Source organism: Ceratotherium simum, chromosome 29 (assembly GCF_057802395.1).
Source record: "Ceratotherium simum simum isolate JZ-2026a chromosome 29, ASM5780239v1, whole genome shotgun sequence".
Taxonomy (NCBI): domain Eukaryota; kingdom Metazoa; phylum Chordata; class Mammalia; order Perissodactyla; family Rhinocerotidae; genus Ceratotherium; species Ceratotherium simum.
Window position 1 is genome coordinate 26289817 of NC_141928.1, and position 25109 is coordinate 26314925.

Sequence of the window (25109 nt, forward strand, 5' to 3'; positions counted from 1 at the left end):
AAACACTATCAGCTCTCCTAACATCCTCCTCATAAAAACCTCTCCTCTCCCTTATCTCTAATTTCTTTACTCTTTTATATTTTTGAAGAGGGTCAAGGGCTCAGGAGAATGAAATTATTTTTGGACGTTTCTTTTATAAATTATATACATGGTGATCTGTTTCACATCTTACTTGGTATTGACCTTTATTGAAACCTTCATTTTAATGTCCTGTTAAGTATGGAAGGATATGGTTTTCTATGGTTTAAAAAAAGCCTACCCATTTTTTCCACCCTGTTCAATTTTAACTAAACTATTGTTAAAACTATGACTATCAGTAGACCATAACATCCTTTGGTGAAAGGCTGAGTGGCTCTCCACAGCTTCATTTTCCTTACCTCTGAAATGGGTATAACAGCATCAACCTACGAGAATTTTTATAAGGATTAAGGGAGATAATGTCTATAAAGCTGCTGTTGGTACATTGCACAGAGCAGGAACTAGGTGTTTATTCATCCTTCTTCCCTTAGGGTTGTTAATAAGTTGTGTCCAGAACCATTTGTGAGATTTACGTGACCTTGGACAAGCCACTCAGTCTCTGAGGACCTGTGTCATAGTCTGTGAAGTAAAGGGCTGGCATTAGGTATTCTCTAGGGCCCTGGTGGTTAAACAAAATCTTTTAAAATTCTTATGCATGTTTTATTTCCAAAAGAAAGTGCATTTTAATGTCTTTGTTTCTGACTCTAATTATTCTCACTTGATTGCATGAATGTGGACTACCCTATTGTTAATTTTGTAGAAAGTCCTGTAATTTGAACTGACATTGGATTACTTCCAGGAAAAAAAAAATCCCTTCTTTCAAATAGGCTTAATTCAAAGTCAGATTTTCCTTAGGACAGTATTATTTAAAATGATCTCTTTCTGGAGAACCCCAAAATAAGCTGTCACACCATTAAAAAAAAAAGGCAAGATAAAGAGAAGAAAAGATTTTCGAGTTAATAATACCCAAAGACATCCAGTGAGAGTGAACCATGCTTAAAATCTATTCCACCCAAAGTCAAGTAAAATGCTGGGGGTTTTGTTACTCTTTTATCCATTGTTTCTCCTGTGACCCAAGAGTTAGAGAGTACAGTTCTGGATAGCAACTCTAGATAAACTGTAATGCCCCTGAGGGAAGCAGTTGTGTCCTACTTGTCATGTATGTCCAGCTTTTAGTACAGTGCTTGCTATGATGTAGGTATTTAATAAAACTTGTTAAATGCCTAATTGCCTGAATCTCACCATGATACTTTTTCAAAAGTCTGTTAAAAAACTTATTAATGATCATGAACTGCTATTTGATTTCCCCTTAGTACTCTGATACCATACTCTTAATACTGTTCTATTCCTCAGTAACTTTAAGAGTTATTTATTTAAGAAGCATTTATTTAAGCAAGAGAGAAATTGTATGGGAAGGAGCTGGTTGATAGTAGGATGAGAAAGGGACCAGGCTACTCTGCCACTGGATGACCAGTTCATCTTCTACAAACAGCATTACTGCTCACAGCAGGGGACTCAAAGATGTCAAGATCACTCTTTGGGAGAATTTGCAAGCTCCCCAGTGCTACACAACTTCTGTTACCACAGAGAGCTTTACACTTTCCCCTCAGCCGATCAAGTGGGACTGGTTGAGGTTGCTACTCTTTTGTTTTAAACATGCTTATGAGGTGCTTGGTCACAAAGCCTTATTGTTTGTTGTCTTTCTGTCATCACCCTTTACCCCCCCGCATCTGCAGCTTCATAGTACAGCAACTCAGCTGGTAGCAGATCTGTTAAAATACCATGCTGATCATGTGGTTCTAAAAGCATTAAAACTTACTGGAGTAGAAGGAAATTTAGAAGGTTTGGCTGAATATGCCTGCAAACTCTCTGAACAGAAAGAGCAGCTTGTTGAGGTGAGTAAGAGGTTTGCTTGTTAAAGAAATTGTAGTTTAATGATAGCTGTACTATCATCAGGGAATATTCATGCAAGTTTAGTTTTTGGTTAACTTATATGAGCATTTTTTTCTCTCTCCTTTGGAATTTTAAGGATACAACGTTTATCTGTTCTGGTCTTACAGCAATCTGGCCTCTCAAACAAAACCACAAAAAATGCTGGAACCCACAAATGCACTTCTTAATCATTTTGTTCTTATTCTCTCAGAGAGATTAGACCTTGGAGTAGAGCAATGGAGATACGTTGTATGACCTTGTTTCTGTTTGAATCTGTGGGGTCTCAGCAGGAAAGAGATGGTACACTCAAATTAGGATAATTTAAAGAGGGTTTAATAAAGGAGCTATTTACAGTTGCATAGACTGGGTGTGGGGGAAACCACGGGAGTGCAGTAATTGGGGTTAGTGATAGCAGAGCTGGTACCACTCCTAGGCCCAAATTAACTAGGGGAGTGAGTGGTTACTGGAAACTGGAAGGGCATAGAGTCTTTCAGAGAGCCACCTTGAGAGGTGATTTTAGGACTAGACACAGAGACAGCCCAAGGCGACCCTACAGGGAAAGAGCATGAGAATAAAGGCCCTTACTCTCCTCATCCTTGCTGGTATATTGGTGGGGCTTCCTGTTGGCCAAACATAGCTATAGACCACTTTAGGTCAGTCTCCCAGGGCAAAAAGCAGGTTTGAGAAGGAAGGAGAATGGATATAGAGGGACAAAGAAAAGATATTCAGCACAGTATTCCTTCTCCGAACCTCTCCTATTCTGCCCAAATCTCTGTTATGTGTTATTGGTGCTTCACCTGCCACTTTTGTTATAATTCCCATTATTAATTAATATTCTAAGCCAATCTTTTAGTAAAAAAACATATACTTAATACCTTGTACATATGAGGTTATGTCCAAATGTACAATCACGCGTCACATAATGATGGGAATACTTTCTGAGAAATGCATCATTAGGCAATTTCATCATTCTGTGAACACTGTAGACTCTACTTACACAAACCTAGATGGTATAACTTGTTATACACCTATGCTATATAGTACTAATCTTATGGGACCACCGTTGTATATGTGTTCTGTCGTTGACCAAAACGTCATTATGCGGCACATGACTATATATAAATGCACAGATTTGAACCATCTAGCTGTGTTCGTATTATCTAATATGCCTTGCTCACTGAATCTCAAAGACTAATGGTTAGAAGGAACCTTTAGACTAATTGGACTAGCTTCATCATCTTTACATCTGAAAACTGCTAGAGAACATTCTTAAAATGACTGTAGATACATCTCCATTTTAAAGTAGATTTGATGCTGATGGTTTTTTTTATAGTTTTTTAAAGATATAATTGACATATAACATTGTGTAAGGTGTACGACATAATGATTTATGTATGTATTGTGAAATAATTACCCCAAAAGTTTAGTTAACATTTGTCACCTCACAGAGTTACAGAAATTTTTTTCCTTGTGATGAGAACTTTTAAGATCTACTCTCTTAGCAACTTTCAAATATACAGAACAGTATTGTTAACTATAGTTATATTATATATTACATCTCCAGAACTTATTTATCTTATAACTGGAGATTTGTACCTTTTGACCACATTCACTCAGTTACCCCTCCCCCCAGTACTGTTATGTTTATCAACCAAATATTATGACTGTAAGCAAACTTGCTATTTATAGAAATCTTGTAGCAAATCTTTTTTTTAATTTTTTTGTGAGGAAGATCAGCCCTGAGCTAACATCCGATGCCAATCCTCCTCTTTTTGCTGAGGAAGATTGGCCCTGGGCTAACATCTGTGCCCATCTTCCTCTACTTTATATGGGACGCCGCCACAGCATGGCTTGATAAGCGGTGCGTTGGTGAGCACTCTGGATCCAAACTGGTGAACCCCGGGCCGCCACAGCGGAGTGCGTGCACTTAAGCACTACGCCACTGGGCTGGTCCCCAGCAAATCTTTTTAAAAGGTGAAAAAATTTTTTTCTAACTTTCTGTTTTAAGTCTCAAGATTTTCAATAATTTTCTCTGATATAGGCTCTTTACTCATTACATCAGTCTTGCCTAATCCAATGTTATCTCCAGTGAAAGGTGTGTTAATTAATTGACCATGAGGGGAAGTATTGTTTGTTGATAGAAAGAATGTGTAGCTTATAGTAACTCTGACATAGTTTAGCTGAGAGACCTTGGGCAAGTCACTTCTCTGAGCTAAATTTTTTCATATATGAAATCTATGGGCACCACTAGATCCTTTTAAAGATCCCTCCTGGTTCTAATATTCCATGACCACCTTACCATGATCAGGTAGGAAGTAGAAACAATATGCTGTACGCTTATTTATTCCTGCTTTGTTCCTAGAGAATCTGTTGGTGACCAGTGTAGGATTATAATACCTTCTCAGTAATATACAAATTTATTTTTAATAAATAAGGTTTAATAAAATTTAATAAGGTTTTAGTAAGTTTTATGTGTAAAGTTTTTTCTTTATTAATTATAAAATGATACTATGTATTGTGAAGAATGAGAATGTGAAAGTTGAACTATAGAAATGTTTTCCTGTAGACCTGTCGATTGTTGCGACATGTATGTGGGACAGAACCTCTTGAAATAACCTGTATACATGCAGAGGAGACATTTCAGGTGACTGGCCAACAGGTATGATCAATAGCAGATTGTTCCTTCTTTATTATGTCTTGTCTGAGTGTCATAACAAATTGTGTGGAAGGAAGATGTAAACAGTTCTGCCTAACTAGAGGTCAAATCTACAGCGAGAAACAAAGATAATGGAATTTTCATAGGTAGTGTGCCAGAACATAGCTGACATTCCATTGGGTTATCTAGTCATCTGCCAAACTGAAGATTGGCCCATTTAATTGACGTCCTAGTTTACATCTATTTTAAATGAAGCTGTTTACAATGCAGGTTGTTATCACACGTTTGAAAAGTAAGCTATTATTCGGTAACAAGCCATAAAAATATTCACACGTTTGACCCAGTAATTTCTAAGGACATAAGGAAATTGAAAAAATAAAATAAATAAAATAAATAAAAAAAATTAAAAAAAACTAACATGATGTTTGTTACATTACTTATAAGATAAGATTCAATTGGAAGCAAAATAACTATCTTAATTTAGGCAAAGAATACATTATGACTTTAAATGATAACTAGAATTAGCAACATTGAAAAATGTTTTGTTAAAATGTTAGATGATAAAAGCAGGATATGGATTTGTATATAAACTATAATTGCAACTATATAAAATGAACCTATATAAGAAAATGACTATATGGGAATCAGTAGAAATGAAAATTCTTGTGTTTGTTTAAAGAGTCGCAAGGTTTTTTTTTTTCTGAGTTCTCTATAATATTACTTTGTCTTTATAATTTTCAAAAGCCTTTTAAAAATGGATATCCCATTTAATACTGTCCCTGTCAAATTAATCTAAGGAAAAAAGTGAGGGACAGAACTTCCTTTCTTTTTTTACGTCTAAGCTCCAAAACACAATTTACCAGCTGTGCTTGTTTCTTTTATCATCATCAGCCAACAGGACTTACTCCTAATTGTGATATTGGATGATAGATGTCGAGCCCCTGGATTTATAGTTAAGAACGGTTAAAGCGACTTGGAGACAGTGGTGGTGTGTGCCCTGCAGCAGCCCATGTTGGATGTTGGAGGGAGGCAGAGAACAGTATCAAAGGCTTATCATGGAAGCAGGAACTATATGAGTGAACCTCAGCAGTGATCATCTGCTGAACATTTACTATAACCAGAGGATCTCTGGTTATTGAGAGAAACCTAGGCTTCAATATTTGCTTGTCCACTTGAGAGTCATCCTACTTGCCTTGGCTATAAATGTATTTCAGTAGAACTAAAAGGTTCGACTCTCCTGCCATATGCAATCTGCTCTTGTTATTCTCAGGCCCTACTTGCTATTTGGTTTCAGTTCTCTGCTTACTGTTTTTATTACAGCAGGGATGTTAGGAAAAGCCAGATTTTCTTCCCCAGGATGGTGATAGAGCCTGTTAGCGACTTCTATAACTTGAGAAGCTTTTTCTGTTACCATAGCCTCAGCTTTTACTGCTAGCCTTTGCCATCTGTCTCAGAAATGGGTCATTTAAGGAAATAGAGCATAATTAGGGATAATTTATATTTGCTTCTGGGTATCTCTGCTTTAGCAATGTCATTTTTATATTTCCTTTAAAATGTTAGATCATATCCAGGGCACAGTTAAACAGTTTTTACACTGAGAGGGCAGCAGTGCTGAAATCTAGCCCATAGTCCACTGGCAAGCCACGTGCCCACCTTCCTTGAAGATGGGGAATCTTGTTCTTCTCATAATGCTGCCACCTGCTTGTCAAGCCCTGTGCCTCTGGGACTGTACCCACCCAGGAGGAGCACCTAGTTCTAATTCTCTTGAAGGTAGCATGACTCTGATTATATCAGTCTTCTGAAAGCTCTCCAATGACTTCCTGTCTTGCTCCAAGTAAAGTCCAGTGCTTACTGTGTATGTTCCTCCATTACATGGCCACTGATGACCTTCCTTTTTTTCACGTCATTCCAGTCCCACTGGCTTACTGGCTGTTCCTCGAACACACCAGAAATGCTCCCACCGCATCCCCAATGACTTTCCTTAGATTTTCCTGTGGCTCCCTCGCCTTCTTCAGTTCTTTGCTTACATGCCACCTTTTCAGTGACCACCTAACTTAAAATACTGTGACCACCTAACACCCTCCATCCTCCTTACCCTTTATTTTTATACATATCACTCGTCATCTTCTAAAAACTATATAGTTTTAATTGTTTGTCTCCCCCCCCCTTTTATAATGTGCGTCCTATGAAGACAGGGACATTTATCTCTTTAATTCACAGCTGTTTCCCCAGCACCTGGAACATGGGTACAGTGCCTGGTGCATAGTAGGTGAATGAATAGCTATATATTAGTTACTTGCTATCTCTGAGCCTCAGCTTCTCTAGCTGTAAAATGGGAATAATGCTTATTTGGGAAGCTTAGTATTTTTGAGTATTAATACTAATATATATCGAGTACCTAACACAGTATCTCAAGAATGTGTCTACTGTGTACTCATAGGTGTGTGCATATGTTATTACTACTACTACTACCACCACCACCACTACTAGCACTATTACTGCTACTGCAGTAATCTCTTCTACTGCTATATATAGTATACTCTTTGTAGTTTGAACATAACTCTTTGAATTATGCTATGGAAATAACTTTGTTGAAACAGAGAGTTTTCCTTGAATAAAGATAATTGCTCCCTGAATAAAGGTTTGTGTATAGTAATGCATCCTATTTATTTGTATATCAGCTTATAGGAAACAGTTAGTTTTGTTCTACTGTGTATATCCACATTGCCCAACATGGTGCTTATGTGTGGAAATTACTTCATAGTTGTTTATTGAGTTGATTTGAACGGTACAGACTTAAATTTGGTCTCCAATGTGATTCTGAGAGCTAGGATTTTGAAATTCACACCTGTGTATATTGTGTTTCATTAGATAATTTCTGCTGCTGAAACATTGACATTGCATCCATCTAGTAAAATTGCTAAAGAAAACCTAGATGTATTTTGTGAAGCTTGGGAATCCCAAATTAGTGACATGTCAACACTGCTAAGAGAAATCAATGATGTGTTTGAAGGAAGACGAGGTGAGAAACTGTAAACATATTGAAATATATTATTATTTAATGTAACACTATTATTTTTTTAGTGTCAAACCTCAGATGCAAAATGAATTATCTTGTTATAACCCAACTCGGATATTTTTATAGTAAAATATCTTCCACAAAAAAATCATGAAAATATTATTTGTCCTTTATTTTAGTATCTAAGCAGTAAAATTTGTTGTAAAACAATGTAGTAGATTTCTTTGAATTAATATTAACTTTCTAGTTTTCCTACTGAAATTGAGTCATTTTATATTTCTTCTAAGTTGTTTTTTAGTTTTAGTACAAAAGCTCTTCTGTAATACAGTAATTCTCTGATTTAATTCTACTAACTTCATAATGAAATGAATGTAGTTATTTGATTTTTGAATTGCTTCCTTCCACTTGGATGGAATCTCTTTCCTTGATGACTACATAATCTTGGAATATTTCCTGTGGTGGGTAAGTTCATTGGTATTTCTACAACATGTAGAATAGCACCATACAATGTACAGGAAGGCATCATTTCTATTCTTTATTTTAATATCAACTGGAAGTTTTGTTTATTTCCCATTGTACTGTTTGTCTTGTTATTTCTGTTTATATGTTTTTGTATTTTTTTCCTTTAAATTGCTTCTGTTAATGTCAAGCATGCTTGTTTTTTTAGAATAAAAAGTCATAATAACATCAAATTACATATTCATTTTTACTGAATATGAACATTTAAATGTTTCGCATTTTTAAAAATACACATTTAGGATAATTGTTGATTTACTTAAAAATCAGGGAATGATAGACTTTGTAGATATAACATAATTTGTAAAGTACAGTAAATATTTACCATGCTTCTACATTTAAAGATTTTCGTGATAGCTAATCTGAATGTCATATCATTTTGATGCTTTGATAAAATATTTATAGTCACATGGATTTTTATGTGAGGCAAGTTTCATATATTAAAATGTAAAGTAATATAATTGATCTACATTTAAAGAAGAATGATCACTTAGCCATAGGACTCATTTAGGAAATGAAGAGAAGTGGCCTCAGTCTTTCTTAGCACTAGCATCCGCTACCGATAGACTAGAGTTGAAACAGGAACATCCTATGCTTATTTTTGGACTACGTGATCATTGTGGTTTCTTTTACTTTCAAGCTGGATATTATGTAAATGATCTCTTCTTTAAGTTTGGGTAACCTCTCCTCAAAAAATCAGGGTTACTTTAACTTCCTTAGGGCTGAACAGAAATTCTTCTTTAGGTGGGAAACTCCACTGCCTTTGATCAATGGGACTCCCATTGTTTAACTGGTAAAGTAACTTGCTGTACAGAAGGCATCCTTATGTGGGGTTAATTGAGATCGAGTTGGTTGATTTCTTGTACTGCCTTTCTTTGTGCTGACTTGTATCACGAAGCTCATAAGAATAACTTTTTCCACGAAGTCCAACTTTAGACTAGTGGTCATTGACTTGACTGAGTCCAGTGTCACAGTGTTGCCCTTCTTGTGCTGTATGGTTATTATGACAAGCCTGCCTGTTACCTTGCATCTGCCCACTGCTTTCCATACAAAGGACAGAGTGTATTCTTCACATCCTGATTTCTCTTTGCTACCGTTATAACTCATGTTATAACTATTATTGAAAAGACTTGGCTGTATTCTTGCTACCTTAGTTCTGCTCTGCATATCTTGACTGTTTTGACTTGGAAACTTATCAGATGTGTTTGCAAGTATCATTTAACTAACCAATTAAGTAGCAAACAACATGCTAAGCAATGAGAGAGAGGCTTTAGTGTTCTTATACTTACACTCAGTCTGAGAGCTAGGTCATTGTCCCCTTAACCTGAGACCCTCAAATTTCACAATTGGGCCTCCTGGGATTGTTTCAAGAACTCGAAAATCAATACTTGTCTTCCTGCCTTTTGGCCTTGATCCAATTCTGCCTTCTTACCCAAACCTTCAGGGAGGTCGTGGTCTTCGTGTTGGAAGGGACCAAATCAAAAAGACTCCACTTTCTCTTAGTGATCACTATGTATCAGCATTTAGAATTTGAGATTATTTTAGACAAATAAATGTCAAAAAGAAGCCTTCTCCCATGGCTTGCAGACTCTATCCCTCCTTTAAGGAAGCTGAATTTCCTTTGTTCTGTTTGAACCATCTTACGGTTAATATGTCTGGCTTCAGTTTCTAGGGAGGTACCTGGTGGCCTTGTTCCATAGCTCTGCACCTATTTTATCACTTGGCAGATTGGATGCTGTCCACTGAAATGGGGAGTACGTGAAGAGGAACGTGCTTGTGGATAAATATGAGCTTATTTGGGGGACATATGGGTCTGGATCAGGGAGTGATCCATCTAGACAAGAGATGGTGGGGCGATGATAGTAGAAATGGAGATGAGAGGACTGACGTAAGACGAGTTTTACAAGTAGTAGTGCTAGGATTTGGTGATTAATTGAATATAGAGGTAAGGGAGAGTTTGTGGATGACAGCTGGGTTTGGATTAGAATACCTCAGTCCTACTCCAGAGGTTAGCTCCTAATCGGCCTATCCTTCAGTAGTTGGGGACTCATTTTTTTGTTGTTGTTTTTTTTTTGTGAGGAAGATCAGCCCTGAGCTAACATCCATGCTAATCCTCCTCTTTTTGCTGAGGAAGACCGGCTCTGAGCTAACATCTATTGCCAATCCTTCTCCTTTTTTTTTCCCCCAAAGCCCCAGTAGATAGTTGTATGTCATAGTTGCACATCCTGCTAGTTGCTGTATGTGGGACGCTGCCTCAGCATGGCCCAACAAGAGGTGCGTCGCTGTGCGCCCAGGATCCGAACCCAGGCCCCCAGTAGTGGAGCACGCGCACTTAACCGCTAAGCCGCAGGGCCGGCCCCTGGGGACTCATTTTGAGTGGGTCTGGGGACATGAATTTTTTTCTGATTGATCATGCCATTTAGAGCCCCTTCCAGAACCAAAAAAGCTAATTGTAATAAATTCTAGTAGGGAATAATATAGCACATCTTCACTGAAATAATGAGGCTTTTCTGTCCTGGGGGAATTAGCTTTATTTTGTGGAGATGCAAAAAAGGTCTGGATATGGAAAATGAGAACAGCACTTCTCAATTCGGTTTTCATAAGAAAACATTTTGGTACTCCCGTAAGATGAGAGGGACTTGTGACCTTAATTGTGAACTTAATTTATCTGGAGATATAAACTCAGAAGTAAAGATGGCACAGTTGTGATGTTGGTTTAAGGAATATTAAACAAAGGATTTAGGGAGTATTAAATTTATGATACCCCTGTGAAGACAGTGCTTTGAAAACAATTCTATAAATCAAATATCTGTGCCAAGTATATTTTCCCCAAATATTCCTGTTTTTCCAATTACTTCTAATGTTTATGACATGTTTTCATCAGAGAGAAATTATTTGTTTGTGCTACTTCTTTAATTTGATATAATAGCTAAACATAATTGAGTCAATGTATTCTTGCTCTGCTTAGAATCAATGGCAATAATTAGACTTGTATGGAAAAAACAATTATAAAATGATTTAGATTCATCATTTTTGGTATTTTTACCAGCTTGTTTGTTTTTTTCAGTATTATTATCAACTTATCTGGTTTATATTAGAATTGGGGGAAAGAAGGACAAGCTAACTGGCATAGCATTTGGAGGAGACCTATCTGAAGAATGATTTGCAGTTATCCTCAAATTTTTAACCTATTATGAGTCTAACTGAAGGATGGGAGTAGGGAGCAAAACAAAGTACCTATAAGAGCACCCTGGGGATTGGAACTGCCAGGTGATTAAGAATTGGTGAATGGTGGTGGGAGCAAACGGTTCTCTTTTCACTGCATTTATTTCTCCCTGCCTTCTGCTTTCCTTAACTCTGTTGTATCTTGGAGAACTAAGTGATAACTGAAACAGTTGGCTTTTTTTCCCCCTTGGATAGTAAATGTGAACATTTCAGCATCATGGACCACAAGGTTAGATGATACAAGATTGCTCACCTAAGCTAATTATACTTTAGTAATGATTATGTCCTCTTCTGTAGCTTATTAAGATCACTTCTTAGGGATATTATGGACAAGATTCAAACTTTGAATTAAGATAGATGGTGAATTTTGAGATTCTGAGTGACCTGAAGACCATCTTCTATTAATCTTCTCATAGCTAAATCAGGCACTTATTACATCAGAGCTAGGAGATAAGACATGGAAATAACCTTTTCCTCTTTAAGTTTTATTTTTCTCTCACAATTCTGAGATTAGAAAACCACTAATAAGATTCTCTTACAATTCTGACATTACAAAGAAATGATTTGAATCATAAACTTATTCCCAAGTAACATTAGCTGACTTTTAAGGACATTTCATCTTCTGGATTGGCACTGTCCAATAGAAATATAATGTGAGCCACATACGTAATTTAAAATTTTCTAGGAGGCACAAGAAAAATTTAAAAAGAAACAAGTGAAATTCATTTTAATAATATTTTTTAGGGGCCTGCCCCGTGGCTTAGCGGTTAAGTGCGTGCGCTGCGCTGCTGGCAGCCCGGATTCGGATCCTGGGCGCACACAGACGCACCGCATCTCCGGCCATGCTGAGGCTGCGTCCCACATACAGCAACTAGAAGGATGTGCAGCTATGACATACAACTATCTACTGGGGCTTTGGGGGGGGGGGAAATAAATAAATAAATTATAATAATATTTTTTATTTAACCCAATATATCCAAAATATTATCATTTCAGTTTATAATCAATATTTAAAAATTATGAATAATTATTTTTATTTATAATTATGAATAATTAAAAATTACTTTTTTTATATTAAATCTTCAAAATCATATAGTATATATTTTAAATTTACAGCACATCTCAATTCAGATTGGCCATGTTTCAATTGGTCAATAGTCACATGTGGCTGGTGGATTCCATATTCGACAGCACAGTTCTAGATGAGATTTTAAATATGCTATGAACAAATTTGCCCAGTTCATATAATAGCCATTTTATAAGAAAGGGCGTGATTTAGTACTCTTACATTATATTTACTTTTATTAGGTGGAACCATACGATGTTGCTGTTTTTGTATTTCAAAGTAGTTGAACATTGGCAGTTTCATATGGTTCCATCTAATATATTATAGCTGAACACATGTCCTTTCCTTGAAATCAAGAAGCAATTACTGTTCAAATCTTATTTTGAAATCTTACCTGAGATATAACAAATTAGCCTTAAAAAAAGTCTATCATCCGTTGTAACCTGACTTTATACATGATCCAGAAGCTGGAAAGATGAAAGTGCAGGGATGAAGTGGGCATTACACATCTCCTTCCTTTCCTGAGTTATTGTGCATCTTGCCATGTGTTAATTCACAGCCAACAGACTCTTATTTGCTTTATTTCATCTTCCTATCTTTACACTAGAGTTGTCCTCTTCCCTGACTGGGAGAGTGCAGTACGAGGTTAGCTGTGAATGATTTGGTCTCATACTTGCAGAAAAGGAAGCAAGCACTGATAACTGGTACTGATAAAAGGAGAATCTGGTTTAATTAGAGGCAGCTGCTGTGAAAGAATTCTCTACAAATGAAGCTGGTTATAAATATAGTAAATGTCAGTGAAATATTTGCCTTTCTGCCATTATGTTGGGAGAGGCAGCGATTGGCCAACACAGATGCCTTAGAGATACAACTGTTGAAAGTCTTCATGTTCACCCATCAAATTACAATTTTATTTCTCAATCACATGTAATTAGTAGACTAAATTATCAAAACTAATATACTAACATTCCTGTTTAATAATATTCTAAAAATTAAATATGAATAATAGAACATGTGTTTTAAGTTATATATGTTATTTGTAGGAGAGAAGTATGGCTACCTTTCACTTCCAAAGCCAATGGTAAGTAGAAAAGTTTTGTACGTTTCAGAATGGTTTTGTTCAAAATTCCAATTATGCTCTTAATGCCTGTTGCTACTCCCCACCCCTCCAATAGTTGACATTACAAAAAAAGTTAGGATATTAAATATTGATTGTTCAGAGTTGTTATTCTGAATAGCAGTCTAGATGTAGCCCATACTCTGATTATTTGTGTTGGATTTGGGGGGTTGAGAGAATAGGTAACAGATTTTATGATTAAGAAGAAGCCATAATCTGAAGTCAGAGGTCTTTTTTGTTCTTCATGTCTTCAGCCTAGTGTACAAGGTCATGATGGAACCATTTTCTACAAACTAAGAACTTTTTTTTAATGCTTTCCCCTTCAATGAAGATATGTCATGCTATTTATATGTAGAGACTTGAAATGTTTAGCTTTATATAGCTGAAACTCATGCATCTGGCTGCATTCCAAAATAGCACCCACTAGATGGCAAGCTTGGGTACGTTATTAAGATGGTTTCTGTACCTTTTTAGGCAACTCCCTTTCAGTCTTCATTAAACACTTTAATAATAATCATTTGTGAAAGTAAAAATAATGAAAACACAACTAAATTTAAAAGAATAATATGGGGTGTAAAATTCTGAATAAAATAAAACCTAAAAGCCTCTAGGGTATTCTTAACTTTCTTAAATGCTTTATCAATTGCTTTATAGTCTACTAGACTAAGGAAGATGGTTCAGATGATGTGACTGTACAAGAAGGAGCCAAAGAGATCACCGATCATCTCCGTTTATTTTCTAATGAACATGAGGCAGCTTGTATTTGTGTGTGTGTGTAACTTTATAGTTTTCTTTATTTATTTTCTGTCCTTTAACTTCTCCCGTTTCTTCTATAGTAAACAACATTAGAAAATCACTATGTTAAATGAGAAAATATATACTATGGGATAGAAAAAAAGGGAAAAGTTGAGGCTGTTATGTTCTGCAGTGAAACTGGTAACAGAATAGCTGGTCAGAAGTAATAAGTCATAGTAATAAGGGAAACAGAAAACCGAGAGGTACTCATGTACCTCAAAGGTATCAGTGATGATCTGTTTCTTAAGCTAAGCAGACATGAGTGTTATGTTTTATTGTAATTTATACTTGATGTACATGTGTGACTATATACTCAATGTGTGTGTGTAGTTTAAGTAAATGTTGCCTTTAAAAAAAAAAATGGCTCCCTGTGTCTCCTGGCCCCTTTGTCTCCATTAGCCCAGCTGTTCTGGAACTCCTGCCCAAATTGGGGGAGTTCCCACCAGGTCTCAGAATGAAAGGAATGCCCAACCTGGGCCTCCATCTCCAGAGAACTTCTGAATATATTTTTCAAAGAAACATTGCTATTGGTAGTGGTTTCTGTTCTTCAAGTAAATAGGCATCTGTGGGCCAGCCTGCTAACCGAACTAGTGTACAATGTTTTCTCCTCTCCTAGGGGAAATATATTCTGAGTTCCAAATAGCCTACTTAAAAACAAACTTGCTGTTTCAAAAATAGGGACCCATCTGGTGGCGTAGTGGTTAAGTTTGTGCGCTCTGCTTTGGCAGCCTGGGGTTCACAGGTTCGGATCCCAGGCACAGACCTATGCACCACTCATCAAGCCATGCTGTGGCAGCGTCACGCATACAAAATAGAGGAAGATTGGCATAGATGTTAGCTTAGAGCCAATCATCCTCACCAAAAAAAAAAGAGAGGGGGGCCCATCAAATATGCAGGTTCAAATATTAAAGCCTAAATTCTAAGTATAATCTCCTTTACAACCTGGGATATAGGATTAGGAATCGGGATGTCAATGAAACTAGGATGCTGAAATTTAGCCCTCAAAAGGGCAAATTGGTTAAAGGACTTGAATTCCAGAGTCATAACATTAGGAACATATGGAAAACTACATAATGGCTAATTTTATTACATCATTTCATAAGAATAATTCAACAGAGGGGCTGGGGAGGTTTGGGGGTATGGTAACTGGACTCTGAGAAAACTGCAAAAGTCTTTAAGTCCTTCTGAGACACTGATATGCTTTCCTTGGCCCCAGATTTCTAACTCCCTGTTCAAAGTTGAACTCACGTACTAGTGATGTATTTGCAATTAGTTGTTTGTTTTAACTTCAACAATTTAATATAGTTTAAGTATGTACTAAAAATGTCTAAATTAAAATTTTATTACAGGTACTTTGCTGTGCTTTCTATTACTATTATATTTCCTTACGGTTAACTGTGCTGCTTCTAAGATGTTTCAATCTTTTTATTGTCACAGAAGAATAACACAAACCTGAAATCATTCAGGCCAGACAAGCCTGACTCTGAGGTAAGACCATTTCTTTGTAGTAGCCTTACCTCTAATCTTCCTTTTACATCAGTAATGACTAAATTGTTGTGATTAAAATGTGTGTTTTGTAGGAGCAGGCCAAGATAGCAAAGCTTGGACTTAAGCTGGGTTTGCTCACCTCTGACGCCAACTGCGAGATTGAGAAGTGGGGGGATCAGGAGAGTGAGATTGTTCAATGTGGACGGAACATGGCCAGTGTGGCCTATTCTCTATATTTATTTACTAGGTAAATGTAGTTACATTTTGATTTTTTTAAAGAATTTAATAATATCTGGTGTAAAGAAAATGTGCTATGTTAAATCATTAAGAAGTTAAAGTCAGTGTCAAATATATGGTAAAAAGACCATAAGAAGTTCTTATGACAATTAAGTGAATGCAACAAGAAAACATTTATTTAATTAGGATTTAGATTTAGAAGGCATCCTTTTCTAAGTTTGTGTCCCATTCTTTCCATAATTTTGAAATAATTTTGGCCAGTGCTTTTTATCATCCTGTATTTCAGTGTCTTTCCCAGCCAGCATCTGTACGTTTAAAAAACACGCCTTTTAAATCTTTATGCAAGTAATTGATTAGACACAGATCAAAGAAAAGAGCCATGAGTCCTACCACCTCAATAGGGCAACCTCAACATGGTGCCAAATCTCCATGAATCAGCATTTATTATGTAGCAGAGAATTTCCCTAACTTCACTTTTACCTGCCTACATTTTCTCTGTTGTCCTCCTTATAAGACTCTTGATCAAGTGCCTTATTGAAGTCAGTGTTGATCCCATTCCACAGTCTTTGATTATCATCATCTTTACATATGGTATAGTAATTCCATGTTACTAAAAGTTTATCAATTACCTGCTCGATAATCTGTTCTAGAATTTTCTCAAGGAATGACTTCAAACTTCTTACTCATTTTCTAATACCTATCTATTTTCATTTTTGGAAACCTGGAAAATATTTGATATCTCCAGTGTTATGGCCGCTCTCCTACTCATTTTGGTTTTGAAAATCTCAGCAGTGGTTCACACCTGCAAGTTGTTTCAGTATTCTGGAATGTAATCCATTTGATCTGGAGATGTAAGCTCAGTTAAAGTAATTAGGATCTCTACATCTGTGTGGGCTTTGGGACGCAATAAATAGCACCTTTTTTCCTTCCTAAGTTCTGAACAAAATGAAAAATAAGCAAAAGAACAGGCAGATGGGGGCCAGTAACATTTAAGTTGATAAAGCTGATATTGGATAATGGAGTTTATAGCCACAGGCAAGTAGGTTTTTAAAAATGATCCCTAGAATTAAGAAACTTTACCCCGTAGGGGTAGAATGTATCTCTTAAAACACAGGGAAGGGCGGGTATCTCCCAAAGGCAGCTTTACTTCCAAGAGCAAAAGGAGAAAAGAAAGGGTTACCATGTCCAATTTATTTTTGCAAAGGCAGCAAAAAGACTCACAAGGTAAATAAATGTCCACCCTCTTCAATGGGGTGGAATAAATGAGAGAGCAGAGGAAGTGAGGGATGTTGTGTGAGCAAAGGTTCTTTCACATGGAAGGAAGATGAGGAGTGGGGAAGAAGCATCCATTTCCATTTTGATGAGGTTGTCTATCTTTTCAAGATAGATAATTCTCTGGAGGGTGAAGGAGAAATGATAGGAGTTGAGTAATTTTGCCTCTGTTTAGCATTCATTCATTAATACCTTTCCATATTTTCCATTACTGGAGAACTTTCTTTGGTGGTTTTCTTCCTTTGTTCTTAATCCTTCTTAGCAAGCTTCTCCTGGGGTTGAGTCTTCCCAACACTCATTTTGCCCTCCTTTTTTAGTTAATACTTTAAAAAATCTGATCAGTCAAGTCTGTAAAAGAATTCCTTTGTTTACCCACACTAAATGTGCACAGATTAACTGAAATAACAAAGATCTTGACTTTTGGCTGGAATCACACTAGTTATCTCATGGTGATTAAAAATCAACAGATCTTTAAAAAAATTTTTTTTGACTGATAAAAACTGGAGAAATAAATTATTACTTAATGAATGTAGTTGGCTATATAGAATCTTCCCAAAGAAAGGATTCATCAGTAGAATTTTTTTTAAAGTTTGTAACTGCCCCTTTTATTTCTTGTTTCTTATTTCAGAATGTTTCAGGATGATATGGTCAGCATTTTTTGTTTCAGAGTCAAAATAGTGGATTTTGGTAAGGGATGTTGTGCATTCTACAGAGATTAGGAAGCATGAGAGGCTGCATTATGAGGAGCAGGGATACGTAAAGCTCTGTGGAAGGGGACTTGTCACTAGATTATGGTTACTGGACAGGAACGCTGAAGTTCAGGAAAAGAAAATGGATTTTCTGTAGTGGGTAACATCTAGTGCCATTTTGGCAAGTCTTGGTAATATAAAATCTCAAGCCAGCTTTGTTTTCTACCCTCAGTGTCAGTATACCTATTTTTCCCCCAACAGTTTTTTCTGTTTTCCCTTAAAACTTGTGGTTTACCAGCCTCATCTAGTTGCTTCTTTTGAGACCCATCTGTTAGCCTTCAGAGTATCCAGTTTTGTAGTTTTCCTGGGCAGTTTTATAGCTCTTGCTCAGGATGTTGTTTAAGGTTGTCTTAATAATTTTATATAATTTCTTAATAATTTATATATTTAAGAATTTCTAGTGCCTTATGGTTTAAAAAAAATTCAAACTAACCAATGCATTATAGTTTTTAAAGTTGTTTCTGCTTCATAATTTCATCTGATCCTTGCAAGAGTTTATCAGAAAACAGGTATAATTTGTTCACATCTCAAAGCTGTTAAGGGGCAGAACTAGTAGCTACTAAATATCACATCTTCCATGCGTCTTAATACATTCTGTTGCTCTTTGTTGTAATTTAGTTTTCATTTGTAGAGGTCTTAATTCTTCTTGGTAGTTTTCAATCTGATATTCCCTAATCTTCTGGTAAGAGTGGTAGCACAAATATTATTATGATTATTTTATAGACTCACAATTGAAACTTGAATCGCATGCCTCTTCAAAGGTAGATATCTGAGTTCCTTAGAATTAGAAATGAGAATTTCCTGACTTTTGGTCTGATCCTCTTTCCAGTATGTAACAAAGGACTTTAGGTTAAGACATAATATCAGATCTTATATATTTAATTTATGAAGCAAAATGAAAAAGATTAAACAGAAAAAATAAAAATTATGTGTCAATTTTAAATTTCTTTACATTATAAAATTAGCGTATATAATGTTTGCTTGAAATTTTAAAAAGTGCCCTAAGAAGTAATAATTAAATATTAAAGTTGCTTTCAGAATAAAGTCACAATATTAATAGTCTATTCAATATTATTCTTCAAAATGTGGGATCTGCTAATATACAAAGTGCTCTAAAACTTTAATATTATGAAACCAATTTCCAGGCAATAACTTTTTTTACCTCCTTAATAATTTATCTTATTTCAGAGGAGAGGGGCCACTGAAAACTTCCCAGGATTTAATTCATCAACTAGAGGTATGTTTTATTTTCATTTTATGCTTATACTTTAATTCTGGGCTAAAAGTATGAAATAACTAGTTTTCTCAATGAATCACTGTATAATGTTTGTGTGTTTACCTCTGTGCACACATGTGTACTATAGAGAGTGGTAGAAAGGTGGAAAAGTAGAGGGCTTGCTGTAGCATTTTGTGGAATTTTTTGGTTATCTTGTTGGAAAAAGTCAAATATTTATGGGGTTAAAGCAGAGTGGGCTTTGTTGACAATAGATGCAATAATAAGGTTTAGGTTTTCCCAAGTAGGTGAAAATATCCTGTCAGCAGATGCATATCCCTTATATTTTCCTGAATGCTAGAAAGGCTTTTGGCCTCTTCGTTACTGAATTGGATGAATGATATTGATTAAATGAGAATAACACATAGGAAAGCATCTGTCATAGGCTTGAGACCATTAGAGGGTACTTGGTACATGTTCTTTTCCTTCTTTCCTTCCGTATTCCTGATGATTTAGGGCACGCAGGGAGAGACATATACACTAACACCCACCCTTGTGCCCTTGTGTCTAATGGAACTCCATGTGGCCCGTCTCTAATTCTTCTCCCGTAGTGAGAGGCTTTAGATTGGCCAGTGGGTTGCAAGTTTACTTTCTTATTTTCCCTGACTCTCATGTTAGTCTGTTTGCTTTTCTAGAACCAAGGGCATTCTTGCATGTTCTATCACTTTATCACCTTTATATAGTTTCCTTTGCCTTTCCCATGTGCTTCCACCTGAGCCTCTTCAGGAAAGGTATTTCAGCTTGAGAGGGTGATTGTCAACAGAGTCAGAAGAATTATAGAAAATATTTCTTTTGGATTTTTTTGAAAAGTTGACTATAAGTGAACTATTTCCCTTAAAACAGTTGGAAAAAATTCTGTTCAGTTTGGCTCATAGCCATTCTATAGGGGGTATTTCACTACAAAAGATCCACTATCACCTTCTTTTCTTGTGATTAGACCGATGTCTGCTGAATTGTCTCCTAACCCTGATGAACATAAGATTTTCATCAAATATTCATGGAGCTTGTACTGTGTGTCAGACCCTGGGGATAAGAGCTCTGTGGAGGAAAGTGAGCAAAACAAAGCCCCTGCCACCCTGGAGCTTACATTCTAGTGGGAGAGACAGACAGTAAAAAGTTAAGTATATAATGCCCATATATAAATATTTAGAGATAAAATCATGTAGGATAAGAAGAGAGAGGTGATGGACGGGTGGTCAGAAAAGATCTCTCTATGGAGGTAACATTTGAGTAGAGATATTAATAAAGTGAGAGAGTTGGGCATCTAGGGGTAGAACATTCCAGGCAAACAGAACAAGTGCAAAGGCCCTGAGGTACAGGGGCAGGCTGGAGGTGTCTGAAGGACAATAAGGAGGCAAGTGTGCATGGAGTGAAGTGAGTCAGAAGGAAAGTGGTAAGAAATGACATCTCTGTAACCATGGGAAGAACTCTTTTTCAAGTAGGATGGAAAACCCATTGAGGATTTTGAGGACCAATGACATGATCTGACTTATGTTTTAAAAGGTTTTTGGCTTGACCAATAGGGTAAATGGTAGTGCCATTTACTGAGATAGGGAACACTGAGGGAGAACACCAGATTTAGAGGGTGGAAATCAAGCATTTTGTTTTGCTCAAGTAGGATATAAAAGACTGGTGTCAAGATAGTTCAGGAATGGAGAGAGAGATTTGGGAGTTATCAGCTTTAGGGTGGTTTTAAAACCATGATACTCTGTGAGAGAGACATGGATCTTGCCCCCAAGGGGTTGGCAGGCTAGAAGGGAAGAGAAGATGTATAAAACAGAAAGTGGTAATGTGGAATGATGAGGAACATATATGGGTAAGTGAGTCATTCCGTTTGGTTAGAATCTAGGTGTAAAACTCATTGGTTTTCTTTTTAAAGGATAAGGAAGAATGCAAAGCACTAATTGACTTTGAGATAGTTTATCCAATGATAGTCAGGTGTTAAGGCTGTTGGATAGAGAATTAAAGTTAACCCTGAAGTTACTGCCTTCTTCTTATTCTTTATCTAATTTTTTACCAAGATCTGTTATTTTTCTTTACAAATCACTCCCAGATTTGCTCCATTCTCGTCATTTATACTGCTGCCACCTAAAGTTTAGTCTTCATCCCTTTATTCCCTTGGTATCTCTCACTCTAAAATATTCTATGTACCGTTTTAAAGATTTTATTTATTTATTTTTTTCCCCCCAAAGCCCCAGTAGATTGTTGTACGTCATAGTTGCACATCCTTCTAGTTGCTGTATGTGGGACGCGGCCTCAGCATGGCCGGAGAAGCGGTGCGTCGGTGCGTGCCCGGGATCCGAACCCAGGCCGCCAGCAGCGGAGCGCGCGCACTTAACCGCCAAGCCACGGGGCCGGCCCAAAGGCTGAACAATTTTGTTTTTTGTGAGGAAGATCGGCCCTGAGCTAACATCTGCCAATCTTCCTCTTTTTTTTTGCTGAGGAAGACTGGCCCAGAGTTAACATCCATGCCCATCCTTCTCTTCTATGTACCGTTTTAAAATAATCATCCTGAATATTCCTATCTTATCTGTCCAACCTTATTTTTCACTGTTCTTTCCCATCATGCTGTTCTCCTTACTAAATTGTACAATGCATGGTGAATAGTCAAAAACGGATCTGAATTGGTTCTCTCAAATGGCTGATTAAGGAATGTGTATGGGTGACAAATTTTTTTCTTGCTTAGCTGGAAGCAGGAAAGTTCTAACCTTTTTGACCTCCTGCTCTAAGATTCATCACCCTTCTATAATTGGGGCTATTATGAGATGAGCTCTGGATCCTTCCAGAAACCCAGACATAATTTGTATGGTTAAGTATCATAGGTCCGTGTGATCCTCCAGAGTAATTGGAGGTGTCCAGGTGTAGAGGAGCCTCTCCAGGGATTGATCCTGCATCAGGTCTGGGAAATCTCCTTCTGAATACAGTTAAACTCTTGTGTTTTCCTGGGTACAAGAACAACTTTAGGAGTTCCATGGCAGACCTTTTACGTTTAGGTTTCAGTTTTAAAATTCTATATGAAAATTAGTCATGAGTGTATTTCTTACCAACTCTTCATAAGACATATATCTAACATAGTGATGTTTTTCCTTTCCACCAGGTTTTTGCTGAAGAGGGCTTAAAGCTTGCTTCAAGTGTACAAACTTTCTCAAAACAGGTAACAGAGGTCTACCTCTGCTGGTGGTGAGGTCAGGAAGTCCCACTGTGGGGCTATATTATTAAGGTATAAAGGTATTTAAGGTTTAAAAGATGGAGTTTTGTTGGAATTGTTATAACTTCCTGAATTACATTTCAGCTGAAAGATGATGACAAGCTTATGCTTCTCCTGGAAATAAACAAGCTAATTCCTCTATGCCACCAGCTCCAGACAATAACTAAGACACCTTTGCAGAATCAAGTGTTTCTAAAGGTAAAGGGAAGGGTGGGTTATTCAGGTAGACACTTGAGAAACTTGCACACTTCTTTCTTTATCAGGTTAGCTTCCCGGCCCTTTTTCTTCAAATAAAGTGTTGATACCCACCCAAGGGCAATTTATTTCCGTTTTTCATTCCGTGACTGTAGGAATCATTTATTATCTGCAGTTATAACTGACCCCAGGGAGCAGTAGGTTCACCAAATAAATTAGCTTTCTGGACATGATTAGTTCCGCAGCACTAAGCAGCTACCTGAATCCTGACGTCATCACACGTCTAACTGGGGCACAAACTCCACCGAGTATGGGCTCCTGTTTTTTGTTTTAGGGAATTTGAGCTAATGCCAACAAGGTATGCAAAGTAGGGGGTTCACTCCACTGTTTGGATTGCTTTGAGAAGCCCCTAAATAGCCCAAAGTAGCACAGGTTGATTTTCCATCCATTCTTCCTGGGTTTCCGTGAAATAGACATGAGACCTGGGCAGCAATCCCTGCACCTGTGTTCCGGGGCCTCAAGTCAGCTCATGTGCCCTAATCTATATACCTTTCAAGATCCCTTAGGTTTCCATAATGGAGAAATTTTGTCATTTTAAAACTAAATAGATGATAGTCTTTTAAAGTACCCTTTGTAAAGGAATTTGATTGGCTTGCTTTCTGTCACTATAGGTTGATAAGTGTATTACAAAGACAAGATCCATGATGGCTATCTTGGTCCAACTTCTCTCACTTTGCTATAAACTGCTGAAGAAGGTGAGATAGTTTTTCTATCTTTAACTTACATTTTAAAAACTGGTTCAAAGGAAAAGGCAGAAGAAAACAGTTACTATTTAATTTTGCAATTTTTATTTTGAGAGTAAAGCAGAAACTAACTGTCTTAACTCTTTCCAGCTTCAGATGGAAAACAACAGATGGGTCTCTGTTACAAATAAAGACTCCGTGGATGGTAAAACTTGAGAAGCTCTTGGGGTCGGATCTCTGGAACATGTGGCAAAGCTGACATTTTTAGAAAGCAAATGATACTTTATATTTTGAGAAATTCAACAATTTTATAAAGAAAACAATACTGAAATCTTGCTTTATTTTCTGATCATGAAACTGATTGTGATGCTTTCTGACAACTAATGCATGCCACGGTAGTTGCTAGATTCCTAATTGCAGTGTGATTTTAAAATGGGACGTTGCCGCTAATGTTCTTTAAAAGTCAAACCAAATATTCCAACTGTCTTAATGACAGTTTAATCCAAAGAAGCTGTTTTGAATATGTGCTCACCTTTGGCATATTTTATCTTAACTTCCTGTTTTCTTTTTCTGTTTAAGCTTATCACCTAGAACACTGATTTTCAGCAGAAAATATACAGTAGCCTGGGTGAATGCAGGGTTTTCCTGAAACCCATGGACTCTTCTTCAGTCCCTCTGTCCACCAATTGTGACCAGGCCTCTTTGCTGTCCCCTCTGTCACAGATCATCCATGTTGGTAGCACGCGTTTGTTCTCTAACAAGCGTTTCACATAGCACAGGCTGTCTGTTGGGAGGCGTGTCCCTCTCCCCTTCCCAAAAGCAAGGTCATGGAGCTCACTCCATGGAATCCTGGACCTCACTCGGTGATGGCTTTTAGTTCTCATTCTAGCATAGCCAGCCTGTCTGCCCCGAATATTAGCTGGAATTCTAAGCCTATCTTACTGGTTTAAAAATTATTTTTTGAACTCTCTTTCTCAGTAGTGACTGATGGGATGGAAGATAATGATGGAACTAAGAAGCTGTTTAAAATAAATTCAAATAATCATACATTGTATATATGTGCCTTTGGAATGTTCATTATAAAACAAACATCTTTCTTTAGTCTTTTTAATTTCAGGGTTTAAAGCTTTTGTTTTTGTTTTGAGATGGGGTTTTTATTGAAGGATCTGGTTCATAGGTTCCATCCTTATGACATAGTGTGGTAAACTTCGTTCTGAACTCTTGGTAGTGCTTGTACCCCAGTGCTTTGAAAGTCATTTTGAAATTTAACAGGACATGTCAGTTGCCAAATGGCAGTAATTTTAGAAGCTTGTCTGATGATCATTATCTGGCTTAGCCATCACAATCAGTATTCACAAGACCCTGAAGAACCACAGTACTACCAATTAGCTAGTTAATATTTTATTGAAGGAAACTTGAACTTACTATAGGCCTCGGGGAGAAAATGGGATGCACTCAGCTTGGTTGATGACCTTTATAAAATACTGCTTCTATAAAAATTATCAAGCATGATTTTTATTCCCTGAAACCAAAATATTCTTTTAAATTACAGTAGAAATAATGGGAGAATGTGAGGTAACGTTATATGTAAAATAGATAT

General features: G+C 36.8%; 1 protein-coding gene across 2 annotated transcripts in view; it reads left to right on the forward strand.

Moving 5' to 3' along the window:
- CTNNAL1 (catenin alpha like 1) overlaps positions 1–24563 on the forward strand; it is a 60782-nt gene extending 36219 nt beyond the window's left edge. For both annotated transcript variants that reach the window (XM_087419342.1, XM_004423305.2), the window contains 11 exons: positions 1755–1913; positions 4517–4609; positions 7478–7628; positions 13476–13513; positions 15782–15832; positions 15925–16079; positions 19279–19327; positions 22461–22517; positions 22656–22769; positions 23438–23521; positions 23660–24563. In XM_087419342.1, coding sequence (XP_087275468.1) covers positions 1755–1913; positions 4517–4609; positions 7478–7628; positions 13476–13513; positions 15782–15832; positions 15925–16079; positions 19279–19327; positions 22461–22517; positions 22656–22769; positions 23438–23521; positions 23660–23725 — 1017 coding nt within the window. In that variant the 3' untranslated portion in view covers positions 23726–24563. The remainder of the gene's footprint in view (positions 1–1754; positions 1914–4516; positions 4610–7477; positions 7629–13475; positions 13514–15781; positions 15833–15924; positions 16080–19278; positions 19328–22460; positions 22518–22655; positions 22770–23437; positions 23522–23659) is intronic.
- The last annotated feature ends 546 nt before the right edge of the window (positions 24564–25109 follow it).